The sequence below is a fragment of the Anolis sagrei genome, chromosome Y (assembly GCF_037176765.1).
Source record: "Anolis sagrei isolate rAnoSag1 chromosome Y, rAnoSag1.mat, whole genome shotgun sequence".
Classification (NCBI taxonomy): domain Eukaryota; kingdom Metazoa; phylum Chordata; class Lepidosauria; order Squamata; family Dactyloidae; genus Anolis; species Anolis sagrei.
In genome coordinates, this window is record NC_090035.1 from 32238332 (window position 1) to 32262952 (window position 24621).

Sequence of the window (24621 nt, forward strand, 5' to 3'; positions counted from 1 at the left end):
ACAGTTATATAAACCCATTGTCCTCATTCCAACAGACCTCACTACCTCTGAGGATGCTTGGCATAGATGCAGGCGAAACGTCAGGAGAAATGCCTCTAGAACATGGCCCTATAGCCCGAAAAAACCCACAAGAACCTAAATTATATATAATTTAATAAAATAATTTAATTTAATAATAAAATGTAATTATTTATAATTAAAATGCATTTCCAAATGCAGAGTAACTGGCATAGGAAAATAGAACAACGACAATGAGACCGGACAACATTTTTAACAAGGAGACACTATGAATTTATATTTTACTAGCTATCCCCTGCCACGCATTGCTGTGGCCCAGTCTCGTGAGCTGGAAAATAAAATAATGAGAAAGTGTTGGTTTCTAATATATGTAATTTCTTTATGCTTATGGGTAAACAGTATTTCTTGCTGTTTCTTTGTTAGTGTTGATGTCGAAATTGTTTGGTTTACCTACTCTGGAGCATGCAACATATATTGTCCTTCTTTAGGGGTCCCTTTCAAATCTACGACATATCTGTGAGTGTGTGTGAATCATATATATATCTATGGCTGGATGGCTCCTTGTCAGGAGGGCTTTGATGACATTTTCTTGCCCTGATGAAGGGAGTTGGACAGGATGGCTTTAAGTATTTTCTGTTGGTCATGGGAATTCTGTGTGGGAAGTCTGCCCCAATTCCGTCATTAATGGGGTTCAGAATGTTCTTTGATTATAGGTGTACTATAAATCCCAGCAACTACAACTCCCAAATGTCAAGGTCTATTTTTCCCACACTCCATCGTGTTCACATTTGGGCATATTGAGTATTCATGCTAAGTTTGATCCAGAACCATCATTGTTTGAGTCCATGGTGCTCTCTGGGAGTAGATGAACTACAACTCCCAAACTCAATATCAAAACCCTTCCAGAGTTTTCTGTTGGTCATGGGAGTTCTGTGTGCCCAGTTTGGTTCAATTCCATCATTGGTGGAGTTCAGAATGCTCTTTGATTGTAGGTGAACTATAAATCCCAGCAACTATAACTCCCAAGTGACAAAATCATTTTTTTGAGTGATAGTCACTCCTTGGGTTAGTAGGTGTCTTGTGGCCAAATTTGGGAGCAATTCATCCAGTGTTTTTTAAGTTATGTTAATCCCACAAACGAACATTACATTTTTATTTATATAGATTGATTTGTCTAATTTTTATTATATGTTATGTTTTAATTGTATTTATGATATTGTAAGCATTGAATTTTACCCTATTAACCTACTTGAGTTGCCTATGGGCTGAGAAAGGCGGTATAAAAAATACAGTAAATAAATAAATAATATGATATTATCTATATACATAAAATGTAATGTTTGTAGGATTAACATATCTCAAAAACCACTGGACAAATTGGCACCAGATTTGGACAAAATACACGTATCAGGCCAACAAGTTTTATCACTCATAAAACACTGAAAAATACAGCAGAAGAGACTTTAAAAGCCAAATAATAATAATAAAAAAATAACAACGCATGGGCAAAACCACACACACACACACACACATATATATATACGCAAACACAGATATGTACAAATATATACACACATATATATTCACACAAAACACATTTATACAGAAAGGGCCACAGCAACATGTGGCAGGGGATGACTAGTAATAGTATATTTATATTACATGTCCTTTTCCTTCGTGTTAGGAGCAACTTGAGAAAGTTGTTTCTGGTGTGAGAGAATTGGCCATCTTAAGAAAGTGGCCCAAGTGACACCCAGATGTTTTGATGTTTTACCATCCTTGAGGGAGGCTTCCCACATGGGGAGCTGGAACTGATAGAGGGAGCTTATCCGCGCTCTCCCTGGATTCACAGTTAAATTCATGTCTTTTGTTTGTTGTCTATTTTATGTACTTTAATATGTATTTTATAAAAGTGGAGTGTCAAGGGGAAACCTTTATCTTTTCCTATGTATTTTTTCCTATGTATTTATTGAAATTGTATTTTTAATTGTGTTGTAACCCTCTCGAGCTGCAGGGAGAGGTGGGTATGAATTATTATTATTATTAACATGTACAGTACATAACATCACAGCACACCTGCACATTAGGTCCAAGTGTCTGAGATTCATCTCTGAATAGTAGGCTTTTCCCAAGGGTCTGGGATATCAGAGGTATTTTCGCAGAATGTGCGCAGTTCCTAAAAGTACTGCCTTCTGTAGCATGTGATCTTCTGTCCAAATGAAAGCTTTTCTAGTACTTTTCGAGGTTTCTTGGAACGCCACCAAGCACACCAACCACTATTGGTACACTGTTGTTCTCCTTTGCCATAGTTGTCCAATTTCAATTTGTAAATCCTGGTATCTCATGAACTTTTCCAGCTCTTTGTCCTCTACTATCTCCTGATATTGCAACATCCTGCAATTATTATTATTAAACTGCAAGTCACTTCTGGCATGAGAGAATCAGCCATCTACAAAGATGTTGCCCAGGGGACACCTGGATGTATTATCATCCTGTGGGGAGGCTTCTCTCATGCCAACGTCTTAAAGGCAACGTGGGGTTGCCTTTGAAGACGGCCCGGAAGCTCCAACTAGTCCAACGGGCGGCAGCCATGGTATTAACAGGAGCAGGGCGCAGGGAGCATACAACTCCTCTGCTGTACCAGCTCCACTGGCTACCGATTAGCTACCGGGCCCAATTCAAAGTGCTGGCTTTGGCCTTTAAAGCCCTAAATGGTTCTGGCCCTACATATCTATCCGAACGTATCTCGGCCTATCAGCCAACCAGGACCCTAAGATCTTCGGGAGAGGCCCTTCTCTCCATCCCGCCTGCTTCACAGGTGCGGCTCGCGGGAACGAGAGACATGGCCTTTTCTGTGGTGGCCCCGCGGCTTTGGAATGCCCTCCCTATAGAGATAAGATCAGCCACCTCGCTGATGGCATTTCGGAAAAAACTGAAAACATGGATGTTTGAGCAAGCATTCGGCTAATCCGATGCGATGAAGTTTTTGATCAAGGACTGGCAATCATAGACAACGAAATTGGATTATGATTTTAATTAAGAGATGCATTGGTCTGTATTGGTGGCTCAATACTGTGTATTGTATATGTATGTGTTTTATATTTTTAATCGGAATTATTGTTGTTTTTAAATGTTGTAAACCGCAATGAGTCGCTGTTTTAGGCTGAGATATTAGCGGTATACAAGTGTACTAAATAAATAAATCAATCAATCAATCAATCAATCAAGAAATAGCTACAGGGATACTCACAGGAACACCTCAGCAAACAAGAATCCAAAAGTGGCAGGCTAAAACTTGTAACCTATATCAGTCGCTGATACCACATGATAGACTTCCCCCTGGACAGACACAAGACTTGGTGACTTGGAAGATGCCAAACAGTCTGCACTCTGGGACCACAAGATGCAGAGCCAATCTTAAGAAATCGGGGTTCAAAGCAGAGCCTACGACATGCGAGTATGAAGGACAGCAAACTGCAGACCACTGATTACAATGCAATCTGAGCCCCACCACATGTGCAATGGAGCACCTTCTTACAGCAACACCAGAAGCACAAAGTGGAATCCATGACATGTGAATGTGGAGAAGAGCAAACCTCAGACCACCTATCACAATGCAGTCTGAGCCCCGCCACATGCACAATGGAGGACCTTCTTATAGCAACACCAGAGGCAAAGAAAATGTAGTACAATGCAAAGTTTTAAACTTTGTGGTTTTTCAAAAGATTATAACTGTATTCCCAATACACCTCTGAAACAATAAATAATTGTAGTTGGGAGCCAGGTCTAAACACAAAGTACACTTTCAGCTTCATATATGTATTAAAAGCATTGTCTGAAGGACCTCCTTATAGCAACACCAGAGACACTCTATGTGGCCAGCTATTGGTCAAAGGACATTTAATATAATGCCAAGTTTTTAACTTTGTTTTTTAAAAATACATTACAACTGTACCCTTGGTTCACTCCTGATACGATAAACTAGAAGTACTCAAAGTGGCCAGCTTATATATATAAGTTGCTTCTGACATGATAAATAAATTATTATTATTATTATTGGGCCTCTCCCCCAAGGCCGCTATCACCACATAAGCAAAAAAAAAGGGGACGATGCATATGAACTCTATCCTTTTTTTTCATAATTAGAAAAAAATTGTTTCACCCGCTCCCATCCGCCATTCTTTCCCCTTGCACATTCTCTTAGTACAATAAACCAGAGAAATTACATTTGAAATATCCGTCCTAATTTCAATTTCTCCATTCCACATCTTCATACATTTTCTAATTCCTAACTGGATCTCACATACTTAATTATTATAACATTTTCTATTTTATCTATATTGTTCAATTTACAATTTGTTATTTCCACATTTAACATATTAAGAGTCCACTGTGTTTTATCCTTCCATTTATTTATTTATTTGGGGTTCTTTTACCCTGCCCTTCTCACCCTGAAGGGAACTCAGGGCGGCTTACAAAAGCAAGGCACAATTTGATGCCTGCATCATAAAAACAATCAAACACAAAATTACATCAATACACAGTTAACACCAATTATACATTATAACAATAAAATCAATAAAAAACCAAATACAAACCCAGTTTCTCCTCTTACTTAGTCAGCGTTCACTACTCATAGATCTAGTTTTACGTTCCACTTCATCAATCCTGCTGGTCTTACTCTTCTATTTACTCACTAAAAGAATTTGAGCACACGCTATTAATTTGTCAACCACCCTTTCCATTTGCACATTTTGCACACTTGGCTTGCGCACTCCTTGCCACCTTCTGGCCGCCATTAATGCATGGGAGGTACGCATCCTGGGCCTTCCTCCTCCGAAGGCGGCCATTGCCGCGAGACGAGACACGAGGGAAAGCGCGTGCGCAATCCATTCTGGGCCTTCCCACGTCCTGCCCGCCATCGATGTGAGAGGTGCGCATGCGCAGTTCATCCTGGCCCATCCCCCCCCCCCTCCCAAGGTGCCACAGCCGCCAGGGACAAGACAAGAAGGGAGGACGCATGCACACTCCATCCTGGCCCTTCCCATCAACTATATTTGTCTTGTCAGGGCAACCAGTCAATTATATTACATTTCTAACAGAACAAAGCAAACAAACAGACAAAATACATCTTGTCTCCTGCATTTGCCATCCATTGGGGACCCCTCCTCCCAGCACCAACTGCCGCTCTGGGCCAGAGTGAAGAGAGGGGAGGCCAGGGGACAGCGCCATCTTGTCTCCTGTGCTATTCTAATAATATGTTATAATATATAATATATTGAATATACATATAATATTTATAATATTGTAATGTAATGCAATATAATACTAATAATAATATGATATTATAATTACAGACATTAGACTAGCACCATCTCTAATGGTATTCCGCAAAAAGGTGAAGACCTGGATGTTTGTGCAGGCGTTTGAGTAATTTAGTGCAATCTGGTAATGGAACATAGGAATGGAACAATGGATGACGAACCTGGACTACGCTTGGATGATGAGAAGATTGGGTACGGTTGTTTTTTGTAATAATTGTGCATTGTAATTGCTTATTGGTAATTTATGGATAATGTGTTAAGTCAATTGTTATATGTTGTATGGAACCACTGCTGTTTCTACTGTTTTTACTGTTTGTGAACCGCTGTGAGTCGCCTTTGGGCTTGAGATACAGCGGTATATAAGCAAAGTAAATAAATAAATAAAGTAAATAATAATTATATATTTATATTACATGTAATATTGGAGGGGACGTGGTTTTAAAAAGCGAATTTTCAGATATTTCCCCAATGCCCATATGTCATGATTTACTGCCATATTGGCCTATTTCTGCAGTAGGCCTTTGTTCACAGAAAATGCTGATTGTTTGAGAAATCAGTGCTCCAAAGAAGAAGTTACTATTCAAGGGTAACAACATATCCGGACAAAACCAGCTAGCTGTTTGCTAGATAGAACCCCCAAGTTTCCCAGTCGCTCTGAAGCCATGTTTGCAACAGACTAACAGATAAGATACAGTCATGGTCAGAGAACAATGAACCATAGTTATGTTATAGTTGTGCCATTGTTAGGATCCCACGTGTGCTATAATGTCAATCAAAATCATAAACAACTAATGAACAACTGCATAGCTAGCTTAGACCAATGAAGTGATTTGTCTTTGGGAACCAATGAAAATGTATATTCCATTTACTATAATTGCTTTGCAGCCCCCTTGGAGGGGGCGACAAACCCTTTGATTGCATCCCTGTATGCTTGTTTGTCGTTATTGCTATGGCCACGCAATAATAAATAGTTTTTTTGCAGTTTAAAGGATTCAACTTTCGTGGTGTCCATCCTTGCCCTCCCTATTGGAAAGGGGGCTTCTGCCTTTTGGGAAATATTTTGGTTTTGTTGCCCCTACATTTTCTGGAGGTTCCACCGAGATCGTTTCTGAGGGCAATTTTGGAGACACCAGAGAGAGGTTTTTGGGACCTACGACTTGATCCTTCCCCTGGACGGCAGGAGAGGGGAAAACTGCCTGCGCGAGAGCTGGGCCCATCATAAATAAATAGCCGCCAGGTTTTTTGGCCCTAGCTTGTCGTCCTGAGTAGGGGGCTATGTCGGTTGAAGCACTGCAAAAAATCTACAGAAAAGCCCGGGTCGCAAGGATGCGTGAGTATAGATGAGATGAATTGGATTGTTGTTTTTGGTTGAGACCACACTCATATAGTTAGCGGGAAGTTTCTATTAGCTGCAGTAAAAAAACATCCTTTGGACTAGAGTGTGGGGGAGAGTGAAATCGGATGCTCTGACTTCACTTCCCAGGGAAAACAAACTTTTAGTACTGGCTGGAGAAAAGCCAGATGAAATCAGTACTGGCTGGAGAAAAGCCAGACGAAATCCTATAGGAACGTGGGGTGAATGGCCACTTGTGTGTGCGTTTCCATGTGCGCAAGGCTGTCTTGTCTTCACACCACCTGTCTATATGTCCTGTTTCCACACTTATGTGGGAGGGATTTAAGATTGATGTGATGTCGAGTTAAAAATGATAATGTTGATGTCTTAAACTTTTGTGTTGAAATGTATTGCAAATGCTGAGATTTCAAATTCATCTGTATTGATTTAAATATTATTGTAAACTGTTAAATTGTGTTGAGGTGCTGATTTGGTTGCAAAGGTGCTGTGTTAACTCTTGAGTGTGCATTCTGAGGCTGGAGAGGGCTTTGCCTCAGTGATTCTGGAAAGGAAAGAAATGAAAAAAAAAGCTGTTTTGATGTTGTGTTGTGTGATTTGAATTTTCTGCAAACAGCTTTGGATTTTAGTTACCTGTTTGAAAAGGAGAGATAGTATTTGTGTTTCCTTGAGTCAAAGGTGACAGGAGCAGTGAGAATTTATAAAAGGCATGATTCTTGTATTTTTAGCCCTCTGTAGCTTCCACAAGCTCCAAAGTGGCTTCTGTCGCACAGTAGCACTGGCTTCCTTTTACCATCAAAACCCCAAGGAAGTCACCTACAGACGCAGTCAGTCAGTATGGGACTTTGGACTAGAGCTGTGTGGGAGAGTGAACAGGTGCCTCTAAAGAATCAATTCCTGATTTGAGAAAAAGATTTGAGAAAATTATGTGATACTCCCTGGGAATTGTCAATTGTGTGAAATTCCCTGGAAACTAGGTTCTGTGAGACCTTGTGTTGTTGGAGGTATTTGTGATGTGCACATGTGATCTTGAGTGAGTGGCAGCAAAGATTCCACGAAATCGTGTGTGTATCTATGTGTTGCAACACTGGGTTGAGATTTGTGCAAGCACCGCTGTGTAAAAAAAAAAAAAAAAAGAATGAGTACCTGATTTAGTTTTCCAAGAGTGCTGAATGAAAAGATTTTAAAGAGAAACTGAGAACTGTTTTGTATAGATGGATTATTGTTGTTTCAAATGGGGACTCGTTGTTCAAGTGCTTGGGAGAAGATAGGAATGTGGAATACAATGATGTGTCAAAAGAGAGCTTTGTGTCCTGAACTTTGGCACAGAAAAATATATATAAAAAGTAAGACTGCCTGAAAAGTTGGCAGGTGATTTGGCTATTTTGACCTTGTATGTGTGCCTAAATGATACGGGACTGAGTTTGAAATTCTGTATATTCCATTGATGAAATGAAGGCTGGGAACGAGAGACACTCAGACATGTTGAGTTGAAAAAGTAAATATAGAATGTTAATTGTGGGAAATGAATTTATGTTCGAAATGTGTCTTTTTGATATTTAGCAACACACCCCTAATGCTGCAATTTGAAAAGCTGTGTTCTTAAAATGTAAGAAAAATGTGTGTATTATGACAAAATGGGTGATCTTTAAAAGTTTGATGTTTTCAATAATTGTTTTGAATTTTTATGTTTATGCGGAAGCTGACCTCGGGAAGCTTGTTTGTGTGGGTTCGTGTGTGTGTGTGTGAACGAGGTTTCTCACTCTGTGTGTGAATGTGTAAAAGGCCTAACCACTAACCACTAACCAGCCTATCCTTTGCAGATTGAATGTGTGTGAATTTGGAGAATGAATATTATGCGATGTCACATTTTCAGAAATGGTTAAAATCCTGATTTGTTCTGTGTCTATGGGGAAAAAATGAGTCTTGCATTATGAATATGTATCTTTTGAAAACATGAAAATTTGCCCGCATGGGCTGTATAAATAACTGTGTGGGGAAAAAGAGAGCAAAAACCTGATGTCAAGGGTTGTGTCAAGGGTTGTGACTGGCCAAAAGAGTTTTTCAAGCACTGAAAGAGGCCAGGGCACATCAAAATGAAAATTTGAAGACTGATAGAAATTCATTGTCTGTGTTAAAAATGTTTAAAAGCAGGCTGTTTAAAAACTGTTAGAAACTGATGTTTTACAATGCCCTGAATGTACAGTATGTTATAGAGATAAGAACTTAGATTGGTACCAGCTAGGATGAGATCAAATGAAATGGATTGACTGTGTTTTAAGAGTGCATTTTTAAAACTGAAGTTCTAACTTTATTTTTTGCTCAAGAACATGGAAATAATTCTTATGTTTAAGGCAACTACCTGTCATGAGAGGGTAAAGTCATGTGCCGGAGTTTTAAAATGTTTTTTTTTTTTAAGAGCTGTTTTAAAAATGGATGCTATGTGGAGGGCTCCTGCTTTACAGAGCCAGAAGAGAGATAACTGGAAAAGAACATGGTGTTCTCCTGCCATTCTCTGGCAGAAGAGAAAAAAATGGTTATGAATGGTACATTTTAAAAGTATCTAATACCGTTTTGGATTTTTTGTGTTCAAATTTATGAATGCTTACCAGAGCTCCTTGTAGCTTTCTGGTTCAAAGGGGAAAATGCTTCATTTTGCCCTCCCTTCTCTATGAACTGCTGTTGGACATTAACTCTTTGCAGGTTGGGACATTTTGAGGCTTGTGCTGAAAGGGGAAAGTTACATCTGTGTGTGGACAAAGTTTAAAGTTTGGGTTGTTATAAGTTTTTCAGGCTGAATGGCCATGCTCCAGAAGCATTCTTTCCTGATTTTTTGCCTGCATCTATGGCAGGTATCCTCAAGGTGCCCCGGTGGCACAGTGGGTTAAACCCCTGTGCCAGCAGGATTGAAGACCAACAGGTTGCAGGTTCGAGTCCGGGGAGAGGCGGATGGGCTCCCTCTGTCAACACCAGCTCCCCATTGCGGGGACGTGGGGGAGGCCTCCCACAGGGATGATAAAAACATCAAATCATCCGGCCGTCCCCTGGGCAACGACCTTGCAGACAGCCAATTCTCTCACACCAGAAGCGACTTGCAGTTTCTCAAGTCGTTCCTGACAAAAGTTTTTATTTTGTTTCCCAGCAACCTTTCTTGGAAAGAGGCACAGGATTTGTGTCTAAAATTGTTTTGTGCCAGAAAGTTTTTGGTTAGAAAGTCTGATTTTGTCCCAGAACAACAGCTTAATAGAGATTGTGGAATTTATATATGCATTTTCTTTTGAAGAAGGATCTAAGATTGAGGCATTGGTTGATGGACAGAACTCTTTACATTGTTTTTGTTTTGTTTTTTGTTTGACATTTAGTTCAAAAGAAAACTTGTAATTGATTTTGACAGCAGAATTGATTTTTTATGTGGATACAATAAAGTTGGACATGAGTTATAGTTCTTAGCCCAAAGTGACTAACTTCACAGCTTTTCTTCAAACATAGGGCAAAGTACCTCTACAAATTTTGCTACTTTGGCCCAAATTCCTCTACAAAGTTACTGAAAGAGGTAATTCTGGAACGGGACATTACAACAGGTAGATAGGGCAGCTTGCCCAGAGATTTTTGCCAGATTTAAGAGACAATGCCTAGCAAAAGGCCCCAGAGATTTTTGCCAAATTTGAGAGACATTGCCAGTTAACAGCTCAAGAGACATTTTTACAGTTTACTGTTTTGATTAAGTTGGAAAAGCAGGTCGCAGATGGAATGGGCAACCGAGAGTGCCAGTATACATTGCTAAAGGATTGCTTACAGCAGATGGATGGAGGAACTATGAGATAAATCGTGGAGAGGAACCGTGAGATGAATCGTGGGGAAAACCGTGGAGAATTGTTTAAAAAGGATGAAGATTGGTCGAGAGGTCTTCGGAGTGGGAGATCGTAGAGGCCCGCCAATGGATGTAGAAGCGAAGGATGTTGATGGAGCTGACGACAGAACTGGCCAAAAAGACTTCAACAGATGGGTAATCAGTATCCCCCTCCCCCTTTCCTCTCACTATCTTTCTGCTTATCTCTTTCAGCTCCTGAGCTCCTGTATGGGACCCATTCCTAAAAGTGGATGAGACTCTGTTCCTAAATTGGATATCCGAAAGGCACCACTGCCAGCCTGGAAAGCCAAGCCTACCCGAACCACCACCAACTGGGTAGAGCGAGATCTAAAAGGCACCACTGCCAGCTGGAAAGCCTAATGGGAGTCCAAACCACAGGAACCGAGCCCACCCAAACCAGGAGTGCAAAATGCAGGAGCCAAACCACCACCAACTGGGTAGGATGAGCTAAAGACTTGTGAGATATGAAGATTTTATTTTACAGACTTTCCTGGATACAGACTTTCTTTACACAGAGACTGACTTTAGAGCTAGAGACTTTGCTAGATACAGAGACTTTTTGGACTTAGAGACTTTCTTCATTTTACCTGGAATTTAATAGACTCATTTCTTCAATCAAGAAAGGGAACACACCCCCAGTTTGACTCAGATTGCTTTTGTATGCCAGAGACTGAAAGGACATGAAAGTTGGATACAGATGTGTGCGGCCACATTTGGGCCTGATGAGGACTGGATTTGATACATATGTGCATGGCCACATTTGGGCCGCTGACAGCAAGAACTGGACTTGATCAAAATTTTACTGAAGACCATATCCTTTCTTAAATTGATTGATTTATGTTGCTGAATTGTTAAAGTGGTTATTGTTACCGTTTAGTTTTGATTGCTAGCTTGATAAGCTTTCATTTGTTTGTGCTATTTCAGCCAAGTGTTTAGAATTATGTTTTGGAGAGAGACAGAGATGATGTCATTTACAGCCTGATGCCACACCCCATTACAGCAGGATGGGAGAAGGACATGCTCCACCAGTTGGTAAATGCCACTGCAGAAAAATTAGAAGCACGGGACTGTTGGGTATGTTACAATCAGCCCACCTTCCAAACACCACACAACAGACAACTGATCATACAGATGACCCCAGTTAATTCATTTTGAAGAAGGGGAGGTTTTCACCCCCCTTGACCCTTTTGTACACCTTTGTGCACCACTTAGCTCAGCCCAAACATCACTTACAAAGACATCTTACTATGACCATGATCCATGTCCAAGTGGGACAATACCCTAAATGTGACATTACTGATTCCTGTCAGATATACAGGACACAGACATATACAACCAAATAGAATTTGACATGTGCAGACGATTCCGCATTACATTGCAACATGCATACAAAGTCGCTGGCAAGGTTGGCCAGGACACTACTGTATTTGCAGAAGTTGGGCAGAAAGGAAAGATACTGCCCCAGTCTGGAATGGCACATGTGCAACTGAAATCCCTGATTCCTGAGAGACTGAGATTCTTTGATATACATCAGCCACTTGGGGCATGAGACAAAACAATATGGATGGGCCAGAGTTTAAAGGAGCACACAGTGACACATAACAATACAACACTGACAATACATACTTGACAGAATCACAAAGAATTGGTGCAATCTTGTTTCCATAGATTGGGATAGCACTAACTGGCGCATTTCTACGCAACTAGAGAAACTGGCAAACGACATAATAATAAAGATTGGAATCCCTCCAAATAAGACACCCGAATGCAACACAGATTGACAGTAGACCACCTGTTCAGAGAAGGAGGTCTATGCATTTCGTTGCAAAATGAGAATGTTTCCAAGATACACCAAATAGTCAACACAATCAGTTTCACATACACTGAAGACTCAGATTGGCAGGGGTGGCTCACATCATGGGTGCTTGACTTGCAATGGTTAAAAGATTTAGTTATGTCTGAAATTGCAATTATCATGATGCTGTTGATATTATTGTGTTGCTTCACTTTGATAACATGTGTTTGTAGAGTTACGCTGCCCTTAGCCTTGGCCCCTAAAAAGACTGAACAGATAGAACTCTTGGATGTCAACCCAGTTAGGATGACAACAGAATATACATCCTTAGGGTGAAAGAAACATCCCAAGTGGACACAAATGATTGGTCAAAAATAAGGGGTCATTGTACAGCAATAAGATTAACTGCTTTTTTGCTCTGCTTTTGTAAAACCTGCTTGATTTGCTTCGCTGAAAAGATTTCATCTCAGCAAAAAGAGAAAAAGTGTGGAATGGAGGGGACGTGGTTTTAAAAAGCGAATTTTCAGATATTTCCCCAATGCCCATATGTCATGATTTACTGCCATATTGGCCTATTTCTGCAGTAGGCCTTTGTTCACAGAAAATGCTGATTGTTTGAGAAATCAGTGCTCCAAAGAAGAAGTTACTATTCAAGGGTAACAACATATCCGGACAAAACCAGCTAGCTGTTTGCTAGATAGAACCCCCAAGTTTCCCAGTCGCTCTGAAGCCATGTTTGCAACAGACTAACAGATAAGATACAGTCATGGTCAGAGAACAATGAACCATAGTTATGTTATAGTTGTGCCATTGTTAGGATCCCACGTGTGCTATAATGTCAATCAAAATCATAAACAACTAATGAACAACTGCATAGCTAGCTTAGACCAATGAAGTGATTTGTCTTTGGGAACCAATGAAAATGTATATTCCATTTACTATAATTGCTTTGCAGCCCCCTTGGAGGGGGCGACAAACCCTTTGATTGCATCCCTGTATGCTTGTTTGTCGTTATTGCTATGGCCACGCAATAATAAATAGTTTTTTTGCAGTTTAAAGGATTCAACTTTCGTGGTGTCCATCCTTGCCCTCCCTATTGGAAAGGGGGCTTCTGCCTTTTGGGAAATATTTTGGTTTTGTTGCCCCTACAATATTACTAATAATATTACAGTATAATTGATATAGTGCAATATAGCAATATTTAAAACTGATATTGTACTATGTTAATAATATATTGTATGTATATATACCTTGTAAGCCGCTCTGAGTCCCTTTCGGGGTGAGAAGGGCGGCATATAAATGTCGTAAATAAATAAATAACAACAATAACAACATTATTCCTATATCCTGCCTCGATCTCCCCAAAGGGACTCGAGGCAACTTACATGGAGACCAAGCACAATATAAACATGGGTGCAAAGTAACACAATAAATGTCGTAAATAAATAGTTGATTAAATGTCCTTAGACCAGTATCTGGCCACTTGGAGTGCCTCTGGTGTGGCTATAAGAAGGTCTTCCACTGTGCATGTGGCGGGGCTCAGGTTGCATTGCAGCAGGTGGTCAGTGGTTTGCTCCTCTCCACACTTGTATGTCGTGGACTCCACTTTGTAGCCCAATTTCTCTGCATCTTGTGGTGCCAGAGTGCATTTTGTTCAGCGCCTTCCAAAACGTGGTTGTTTGAGAAGGCGTTTGACTAGTGCTACCACAATTGGCAATGACGATTGGAACGGAACATGGATAACGAGATCGGATTGTGATTCTATGATGAGACGTCCCAAATGATTTTGTGTAATTGTACTATTGACAGTGATGTTGTTATTGTTGTCTGTGATATTGCTTATATTGTAATTTGTTTTTATATGTTGTACACCGCCATGAGTCGCCCTAGGGCTGAGAACGGCAGTCTACAATGCAGTAATAAATAAATAAATAAGTCACCCTGTCTTCTGTGTGCCCAGTGGGAAGTCTCTCATTTGGTATCAGCTATTTGTTGAGGTTGTGGTTTGTGCCTGCCACTTTTGGACTCTCGCTTGCTGAGGTTTGCCAGCAAGTGTCTCTGTAGATCTTGAGAAATTGGTATCACTTGGAAAACCATCATCCTCAGGCTACGAGGGATCGCTTGATGCCTAATGTTCTTACTTAAGATTTAAGTCGTTGACGTGCTGGCTGATACCCAAACAGGGGATGAGCTGGAGATGTCTCTACCTTGGTCCTTTCACTATTGGCTGCTATTTCCCGGCGGATGTCAGGTTATTTTTTTCCACCAACTGGCCGCCATTGAGGCGAGGGAGGAGCGCATGCGTAGTTGGGCCTTCCCCCAACCCTCCCGCTGCCATCGCAGAGAGGAAAGCAGACAAGAGGGGACGACGCATGCGCGCCTCATCCCGCCCTCTTATCTCTGCAAAGGAGGCGGAGCGAGGGAACCGCGCGCAGGCGCAGCAACTTCCGCACAGGCGCAGTTTGGACTCGACGCGAGGCGACAGTTGGCGTTGGCGGCGCGAGGCAGGCAAGGGAAAAGACGCAAGCACCAGAGACGCTAGTCTGAAGCGGAGGCCTGGGTCGGTTTCCGTTCCTTCCGCTTCCTGCCTACCTTGCTCGGTCGCCGTGGCAACCCTGTTTCCTCAAGCTCCCGTGCCGCTCTTTCCGCCGCGGATGCAGCGCCGCGAGGACATGGCGGGGCCTGTCCTCCGCTTAGGCCGCGGCTCGGGCCCGGTCTCATCTACGGCCGCTTCCGCCTCGGGCCCGGGGCGTCTCCAGTCCCCGCAGGCAGCCTCCATCGGCTCCTCTCCTCGCAGGCCTCCCCGGGGCGGCGGGGGACTCCGCGGGCCCACGCAGCCGCCCCCGCTGTTGCCGCCCGGGACTGGGAGCGGGCCCATGCCTCTCCTGCCCGGCTCCGGGGGCGGCGGCGCCTCCTCAGCCGCCAAGGACGAGGCCGAGAGCATGTTCCTGCCGCAGCTGCTGGCCGAGAAGGACAGCTTAGACCCCTCCTTCACGCACGCCATGGAGCTCCTGCAGGCCGGTAAGGAAGGGCACCGAGGACAAAGGGACGGGGTCTGCGGCCCCTTGGGAGAGCTCTAATGGTTATCAGGATAATTTATTACTAGCTTGGGGACCCGGCGTTGCCCGGGTTATTAGAGAAAGTGGGTAATGGCGGTTCTGTATACCAAGTTTGGTCTTTATTGGTCTTTGGATAACGGCTGCATTATTTTCAGGAAGTGAGTGAAAGTACTTGAAGTCCCATCATCCATGGCCCATCCACCTACAAACAGCAGTAGGATATAGAGTGGGTCATGGGGGCTCTGTGTGCCAAGTTTGGTCTTTATCAGTCATTAGATGAGGGTGGCAGTGGTGTCAGTAAGTGAGTGAAGGTAGTGCAAGTCCCATCATCCAAAGTCCATCCGCTATCAAACTGCAGCAGGATGTAGAGTGGATCATGGGGGCTCTGTGTGCCAAGTGTGGTCTTGATTAGTCATTGGCAAGGGTCTCAGTGGTCTCAAGAAGTGAGCAAAGGTACTTCAAGTCCCATCATCCATCTCCAAAGTTTTCAAAACAACACCAGGATGTAACGTGGGTCATGAGAGGTCTATGTGCCAAGTTTGATCTTGATCCGTCATTGGCAAGGGTCTCAGTGGTCTCAGGAAGTGAGTGAAGTGACTGCAAGTCCGATCATCCATTGTCAAATTCTTCCAAACTGCACCAGGATGTAGAGTGGGTTATGCGGGCTCTCTGTGTAAATTGTGGTCCGGATCCAACATTGTTGGCAGTTATAATGGTTTTAGGAAGGGAGTAAAGGTATTGCATGTCCCATCGTCCATGGTGCATCCTCCTCCAAGCCGCACCAGGATGTAGAGTGGGTCATGGAGACTCAGTGTGCCAAGTTTGGTCTTTATCGGTAATTGGATGAAGGTTGCAGTGGTCTCAGGAATTGAGCAAAGGTACTCCAAGTCTCATAATCCATGGTCCATGCCCGGCCAAACCACACCAGGACATAAGGTGGGTCATGAGAGGTCTTTGTGCCAAGTTTGGTCCTGATCAGTCATTGGATGAGGTTAACAGCGGTCTCAGAATTTGAGTGATGGTACTGCAAGTCCCATCATCCATGGTTGCAGTAGGATGTCGAGTCGGTCTTGCAGGCTCTGTGTGCCAAGTGTGGTCTGTATTAGTAATTTTCTGAACCAGCCCCTCTGGCCTTTCCCTTTCCTCTCTTTGTCATCTCGGAATCTTGGAATTGAGGCTGGCCAATCAGAGACCATATGCAAATTTCCTTCTCATGTCCCCATTTCTGTCATGAACTCTTTTCTCCACCAGGGACTCCTCTTGAAGCTGGCCAATCAGAGACCATATGCAAATAGCACCGCTGCCCAGCCAATCAGAATCTTGGAATTTCAGGCTGGCCAATCACAGTGGCAGCCAATCAGAAGGCTAGCACATACACTGCCGCACTTTTGTCCTCCTCTACATACAAACTCACTTTTATTATATACTAGCTTGGGGACCCGGCGTTGTCCGGGTTATTAGAGAAAGTGGGTAATGGCGGTTCTGTATGCCAAGTTTGGTATTTATTGGTAATTGATTGAGGGTTGCAGTGGTATGAAGAATTGAGCAATGGTACTGTAAGTCCCATAATCCATGGTCCATCCCCGGCCAAACCACACCAGGATGTAAGGTGGGTCATGAGAGGTCTATGTGCCAAGTTTGGTTCTGATCAGTCATGGGATAAAGTTAACAGCGGTCTCAGAATGTGAGTGGTGGTAACGCAAGTCCCATCATCCATGGTTCATACTCCTCCAAACTGCAGTAGGATGTCGAGTGGGTCATGGGGGCTCTGTATGCCAAGTCTGGTCTGTATTGGTAGTGTTCTGACCCACCACCGGCCTTTCCTTTCCTCTCTTTGTCATCTCAGAATGTTGGATTTGAGGCTGGCCAATCAGAGACCATATGCAAATTTCCTTCTGTCATGCCCCGTTTCTGCCATGAACCCTCTTCTCCACCAGGGGCTCCTATTGAAGCTGGCCAATCAGAGACCATATACAAATTGCACCACAGCAGCAGCCAATCAGAACACTGCCACATACACCTTCCGCCCTCCGCATCTCTGTCCGATACAAACATACACTCTTCTTTATTATATACTAGCTTGGGGACCCGACGTTGCCCGGGTTATTAGAGAAAGTGGTAATGGCGGTTCTGTATGCCATGTTTGGTCTTTATTGGTCTTTGGATAATGGCTGCATTATTTTTAGGAAGTGAGTGAAGGTACTTGAAGTCCCATCATCCATGGACCATCCTCCTACAAACAGCAGCAGGATATAGAGTGGGTCATGGAGGCTCTGTGTGCCAAGTTTGGTCTTTATCAGTCATTAGATGAGGGTGACAGTGGTGTCAGTAAGTGAATGAAGGTACTGCAAGTCCCACCTCCAAAGGCCATCCTCTTTCAAACTGCAGCAGGATGTAGAGTGGATCATGGGGGCTCTGTGTGCCAAGTTTGGTCTTGATTGGTCATTAGAAAAGGGTTGTAGCAATTTTTGGAAGGGAGTGGAGGTACTTGAAGTCCCATCATCCATGATCTCTCCTCCTCCAAACTGCACCAGGATGTAGAGTGGGTCATTGGAGCTCCATGTGCCAAGTTTAGTCTTGATTAGTCATTGGCGAGGGTCTCAGAGGTCTCAGGAAGTGAGCAAAGGTACTTCAAGTCCCATCATCCATCTCCAATTTTTTCCAAACGGCATCGGGATGTAGAGTGGGTCAAGGTGGCTCTGTGTGCCAAGTTTGGTCTTGATCCGTCATTGGATGTGGTTTGCAGAGGTCTCAGAATGTGAGTGAAGGTACTGGAAGTTCCATCATCCATAGTCAACCATCCTCCAAAACTGCAGCATGCTGTAGAGTAGGTCATGGGGGCTCTGTGTTTTAAGTTTGGTTTTGTTCGGACATTAGATGAGTTTTGCAGCAGTCTTGGGTAGTGGAGGTACTTGAAGTCCCATCATCGATGATCTGTCCTCCTCCAAACCACACCAGGATGTAGAGTGGGTCATTGGAGCTCCATGTGCCAAGTTTAGTCTTGATCAGTCATTGGCGAGGGTCTCAGTGGTCTCAGGAAGTGAGTGAAGTGACTGCAAGTCCCATCATCCATGGTCAAATTCTTCCAAACCGCAACAGGATGTAGAGTAGGTCATGCTGGGTCTCTGTGTAAATTGTGGTCCTGATCCATCATTGTTGGCAGTTGTAATGGTCTTAGGAAAGGAGTGCAGGTATTGCAAGTCCCATCGTCCATGGTGCATCCTCCTCCAAACCGCACCAGGATGTAGAGTGCATCATGGAAACTCAGTGTGCCAAGTTTGGTCTTTATCGGTAATTGGATGAAGGTTGCAGTGTTCTCAAGAATTGAGCAAAGCTACTGCAAGTCCCATAATCCATGGTCCATCCTCGGCCAAACCACACCAGGACGTTAAGTGGGTCATGAGAGGTCTATGTGCCAAGTTTGGTCCTGATCAGTCATTGGATGAGGTTAACAGCGGTCTCAGAATGTGAGTGATGGTACTGCAAGTCCCATCATCCATGGTTCATCCTCCTCCAAACTGCAGTAGGATGTCAAGTGGGTCATGGGGGCTCTGTGTGCCAAGTCTGGTCTGTATTGGTAATTTTCTGACCCACCCTCCCCTGGCCTTTTCCTTTCCTCTCTTTGTCATCTTGGAATCTTGGAATTGAGGCTGGCCAATCAGAGACCATATGCAAATTTCCTTCTCATGTCTCCGTTTCTGCCATGAACTCTTTTCTCCACCAGGGGCTCCTATTGAAGCTGGCCAATCAGAGACCATATGCAAATAGCACCACTGCGGCAGCCAATCAGAATGTTGGAACTTTCAGGCTGGCCAATCAAAACGCTGGCACATACTTCTCCCATCGCACCGCCACACCAGTTTGTCCGCCGCATACAAACTTTCATCTTTATTATATGTATAGAGATAGATATAGATATAGATTGAATAACCGAAGGAGAAATTAAGAAAATGTCAAATCTTCAAGTAATAATCGCCAATTGAAATAATATTTATTTATTTATATATATATTTATTATTTAATATTATTTATATTAATACAATTCTCCCATGATCAACAAAATACTAGAGGGGTTTGGTGGGCAGTGTCCTTTGGTTTTGGAGTTGTCGTTCACCTACATCCAGTGAGCACGGTGGACTCAAACAATGATGGATCTGGACGAAACTCTACACTTTATCTCCATAGGGAGACTCAAAGCGGCTCACAATTATTATTTTTTGTCGTGTCAGGAGCAACCGCTCCTTTTGTGAGAGAATTGGCCATCTGCAAAGACGTTGCCCAGGGGACGCCTGGATGAATTTTGATGTTTTATCGTCCTTGTGGGAGGCTCACAATTAAAAACATTACTATCTACTCATCCTTGTGGGAGGCTCACAATTAAAAACATTACTGAGTCGCCCTCGGGCTGAGAATTGCGGTATATAAGCATAGTAAATAAAAAAATAAAAAAAATATCTTTATAAATAAAAATTTGTCCAGTGGTTTTTGAGTTCTGTGGGATTAACAGAACTCAAAAACCACTGGACGAATTGACACCAAATTTGGACACAAGACACTTAACCCAATGTATATCCTTCACTCAAAAAAAAAATGATTTTGTCTTTTGGGAGTTGTAGATGCTGGGATTTATAGTTCACCAACAATCAAAGACTTGAGATGCTAATGAGATGTTATATTGATGTTTAACTGTTTATTATGTTACTAGCTGTGCCCTGCCATGCGTTGCTGTGGTCTATAGTAAAACTTATCAAAGTTGAGGTAGATATCTGGACTATTATGAAAGAGAGGTACCTACCTATTCCTTCCCCCTTTTCCTCCCCCTTTCTCTCCTTTCTTCCTTCTCTACCTCTTTCTTTCTTTCACTACTTGGTTTCATCCTTCTCTCTTTCCTTCATTTCCTCCCCCTTTCTTCCTTTGCCTTTCTTCCCTCCCTGTTTGCTTCCTTCTTTCACTTTTTATTTCCTTTTATTTCACCACCATCATAACAATAACAATAATGCAATGCATTGCCTCTGGGACCTGACACCTCTCCCATTCCTCCAGGGTCTCATAGGAACAATAGCATAATAATAATAATAATAATAATAATAATAATAATAATAATAATAGAAATAACAACCTTTACCCGCCACGTGTTGCTGTGGCCAATCTTCCCTCTTTCTCTCCTTCTTTCCCTCCTTCCTTCCCTCCCATCTTTCCTTCTCCTCTTCTTTCTCTACCTCTTTCCTTCCTTCCCCCTTTTTCTTTCTTTTCTGCTGTCTCTCTTTTCTTTCCTTCCATCTTTCCTTTTCTTTCCTTTTCTTCTTCCTTCTTTCTCTAACTTTCCTTCCTTCCCCCTTTTTCTTTACCTCCCTTTCTCTTTCTTCCTTCTTTCCTTCCTTCCTGTCTTTCCTAGATTTTGACAGGGCAGGAAGGGGCGGGGTGGGGTTTGGAGGTGGCCTGAAGTAAAAGGAGGTAAGATTGGGGTGGGGGAGTGATGGAGCGTGGGGTTGTGTGTGTGTGTGCAGCGGCGGGGGGAGTGATGGAGCGTGGGGTTGTGTGTGTGTGTGCGGCGGCGGGGGGGGGAGTGATGGTGCGTGGGGTTGTGTGTGTGTGCAGCGGCGGGGGGAGTGGGGTTGCGTGTGTGCGTGCGGCGGCAGGGGGAGTGGGGTTGCGTTTGTGTGCGGCGGCGGGGGGAGTGATGGAGTGTGGGGTTGTGTGTGTGTGTGCGGCAGGGGTGTGTGTGTGTGTGCGGGAAGCGGCGCGGCGGGGCTTGGAGTGGGCATGGTTTCCGCAGAGGGAACGTTGGCCGGAAGGGCATGTGCGCGCGCCAGGGAACTTGCGGCTGGGCGCCAATGCGCATGCTCAGTTGTTTTGCCGTTTTGTGAGTGTGTTGTTGTGTTGTTTTTCATTTTGAGTAGATACGTTTGTACCTTGTGGGTTGTGTTATGAGCATGGGAATTTTGGTTAAGTTTCGTTGGTTTATTTTAGAGTTTTATCCTTTTGCCGTTTTGTGAGTGTGTTGTTGTGTTGTTTTTCATTTTTAGTAGATATGTTTGTACCTTGTGTGTTGTGTTATGGGCATGGGAATTTTGGTTAAGTTTCGTTGGGGGATTTTAGAGTTTTGTTGTTTTGCCGTTTTGTGAGTGTGTTGTTGTGTTGTTTTTCATTTTGAGTAGATATGTTTGTACCTTGTGGGTTGTGTTATGGGCATAGGAATTTTGGTTAAGTTTCGTTGGGGGATTTTTGAGTTTTGTTGTTTTGCCGTTTTGTGAGTGTGTTGTTGTGTTGTTTTTCATTTTGAGTAGATATGTTTGTACCTTGTGGGTTGTGTTATGGGCATGGGAATTTTGGTTAAGTTTCGTTGGGGGGTTTTTGAATTTTGTTTTTTTGCCATTTTGAGTGTGTTGTTGTGTTGTTTTTCATTTTGAGTAGATATGTTTGTACCTTGTGGGTTGTGTTATGAGCATGGGAATTTTGGTTAAGTTTCGTTGGGGTTTTTTGAGTTTTATTCTTTTGCCGTTTTGTGAGTGTGTTGTTGTGTTGTTTTTCATTTTGAGTAGATATGTTTGTACCTTGTGGGTTGTGTTATGGGCATGGGAATTTTGATTAAGTTTCGTTGGGGTTTTTTTGAGTTTTGTTGTTTTGCCGTTTTGTGAGTGTGTTGTTGTGTTGTTTTTCATTTTGAGTAGATATGTTTGTGCCTTGTGGGTTGTGTTATGGGCATGGGAATTTGGGTTAAGTTTCGTTGGGGGATTTTAGAGTTTTGTTGTTGTGCCGTTTTGTGAGTGTGTTGTTGTGTTGTTTTTCATTTTGAGTAGATATGTTTGTACCTTGTGGGTTGTGTTATGGGCATGGGAATTTTGGTTAAGTTTCGTTGGGGGGTTTTTGAGTTTTGTTTCCTCGTTGGATGCCCCTAACAAATTTATATATATAGATTTTATTCGTTTTTAACTGTTTTTATGATGTCAAGCATTGAATTTTTGCTAATGCTAACCGCTTTGAGTTGCCTGAGGGCTGAGAAAAGCGGTATATAAATGAAGTAAATAAGTAATAAATAAAGACCATTCTGAACCCCACCAACAATGGAATTGAACCAAAGTTGGCACACAATTCTCCCATGATCAACAAAATACTAGAAGGGTTTGGTGGGCAGTGTCCTTTGGTTTTGGAGTTGTAGTTCACCTACATCCAGCGAGCACGGTGGACTGGAACAATGATGGATCTGGACCAAACTCTACACGAATACTCAATATGCCCAAATGTGAACACTGGTGGAGTTTGGGGAAAATAGAATCTTGACATTTGAGAGTTGTAGTTGCGGGGATTGGTAGTTCACCTACAATCACAGAGCATTCTGAACCCCACTAACGATACAATTGGGGACGGCTAGTACTACGTAAAATATACAAATATGCAATAATATGTTATATATTATAAGTAGTTTTATATTGCAATATTATTGCGTATTTGTATCTTTTAGGCAGTATTGTAGTGTTTTTAATTGTTAGCCGCTTTGATCCTTGTACTATAGTATTCAGGGTGAGGTAGGAGTAGGAGATATACTAATGAGGGGCCCCCAAGAAAATGAAACAGTGGGGACAGGCTTTCGGTTTAGTATGGGGAAAGGGGAACACTATAAATGAGGGCAACACACTTGGTGTGGAGGGTCACTCTTCAAAGGCACATCGAGAAATCCAGGGTTTCAGGTTTTTCTTGAAGTCAGCTAAGGAGTGGATAAAATCTATATATCTATATTCTATTCTGTTCTGATTGGCTACAACTGTAGTGCTATTTGCATATGGTCTCTGATTGGCCAGCCAGAAAGTTCCAAGATTCCGATTGGCTGCCATTTTGGTACAATCTGCATATGGTCACTGATTGGCCAACTTCAACATTCTGAGGAACAATTTGCATATGGTCTCTGATTGGCCAGCCTGATTGTATAAGATGCTGGTCCTGACCTTTAAAACTTTATATGGCCAGGGTCCATTGTATCTTAGAGACCGTCTCTCCCTCTACCATCATCAGAGGTCACCACGACCATCCCGACGCGATTTGCTCTATATACCGGGTCCTAGGGAAGTGCACTTGGTAAGCACCAGATGCAGGGCCTTCTTTATTTCTGCCCCTACCTTATGGAATTCCTTGCCTCCCTATTTGAGAGCCATGCGTGACTTAGGGCATTTTATCCTAGCACTTAAGACCTGGCTTTTTACTAGAGCATTTGACTCACGTTAATTTTAATATTTGTATGTATGTGTTTTATCCTGTATAATTTCTGGTATGTAAATCGCCTGGAGCATCTCGGATGGAGGGCGATTAATAAGTAATTAAAGATGATGGCGATGATGCTGATGAAATCATTTTTCAATAAGGATAATTGTTTCCAACACTCCCTGTTTCCAGGCTCTTAACAGTAGCAAAATTATAGTTATGAAGTAGCACCGAAAATATGGTTTGGGGTCACCACAACATGAGGAATTTTATTTAGGGGTCACGGCATTAGAAAGGGTGAGAACCACTGACATAAACCATAAAGCAAATCAAAACATTAAAGCAATAACAGTAAATGGTAAAAACAGTACACCATAGCACAACAAAACTAAGGCCAGGCCAATTGTAATGGGTACAGATTAAAAAATGCTGAGTATGACAAGTGAAATACAAGGATTTTGGGGTAAGTACAGTGTGCGGACAATCTTAAATCTCTAATAAAGTGCTTCTGGGACGTATTGCTGGAGTTTCCTATTCTGGAAAGGCACATCGGAATAGCCAGGTCTTCAAGCTCTTCCTAAAGACTGCCAACATAGGAGCTTGTCTGATGTCCTTGGGGAGGCTGTTCCAGAGTCGGGGGACTACCACAGAGAAGGCCCTGTACCTCGTCCCCACCAACCACGCTTGCAACACAGGTGGGATCGTGAGCAGGGTCTCTCCGGATGAACAAAGGGAGTGTGCGGGTTCATAAACGGAGATGCGGTCACGAAGGTAGGCAGGTCCCAAACCGTTTAGGGCTTTGTAGGTGAGCACCTGCACCTTGAATTGGGACCGGAAAATGAACGGCAGCCAATGGAGCTCCTTGAACAGGAGGGTTGACTTCTCTCTGTAAGGAGCACCAGTTAACATCCTGGCTGCCGCCCGCTGGACTAGCTAAAATTTCCGAGTCATTTTCAAGGTCAACCCCACGTAGAGCGCATTACAGTAGTCCAATTTGGAAGTGAATA

General features: G+C 42.9%; 2 protein-coding genes across 3 annotated transcripts in view; one reads left to right on the plus strand and one right to left on the minus strand.

Annotated features, from left to right (window-relative positions):
* The window catches only part of LOC137095158 (protein tyrosine phosphatase type IVA 2-like), a 115263-nt gene extending 100744 nt beyond the window's left edge, over positions 1 to 14519 (minus strand). Inside the window, exon 1 of the mRNA XM_067461487.1 lies at positions 14501 to 14519. The gene's annotated coding sequence lies outside the window, so the exon portion shown is untranslated. The remainder of the gene's footprint in view (positions 1 to 14500) is intronic.
* A 258-nt stretch (positions 14520 to 14777) lies between these two features.
* The window catches only part of LOC137095186 (KH domain-containing, RNA-binding, signal transduction-associated protein 1-like), an 85491-nt gene continuing 75647 nt past the window's right edge, over positions 14778 to 24621 (plus strand). Inside the window, exon 1 of one of the 2 annotated variants that reach the window (XM_067461555.1) lies at positions 14778 to 15380. In XM_067461555.1, coding sequence (XP_067317656.1) covers positions 15014 to 15380 — 367 coding nt within the window. In that variant the 5' untranslated portion in view covers positions 14778 to 15013. The remainder of the gene's footprint in view (positions 15381 to 24621) is intronic. The other variant, XM_067461554.1, reaches the window with a different exon arrangement.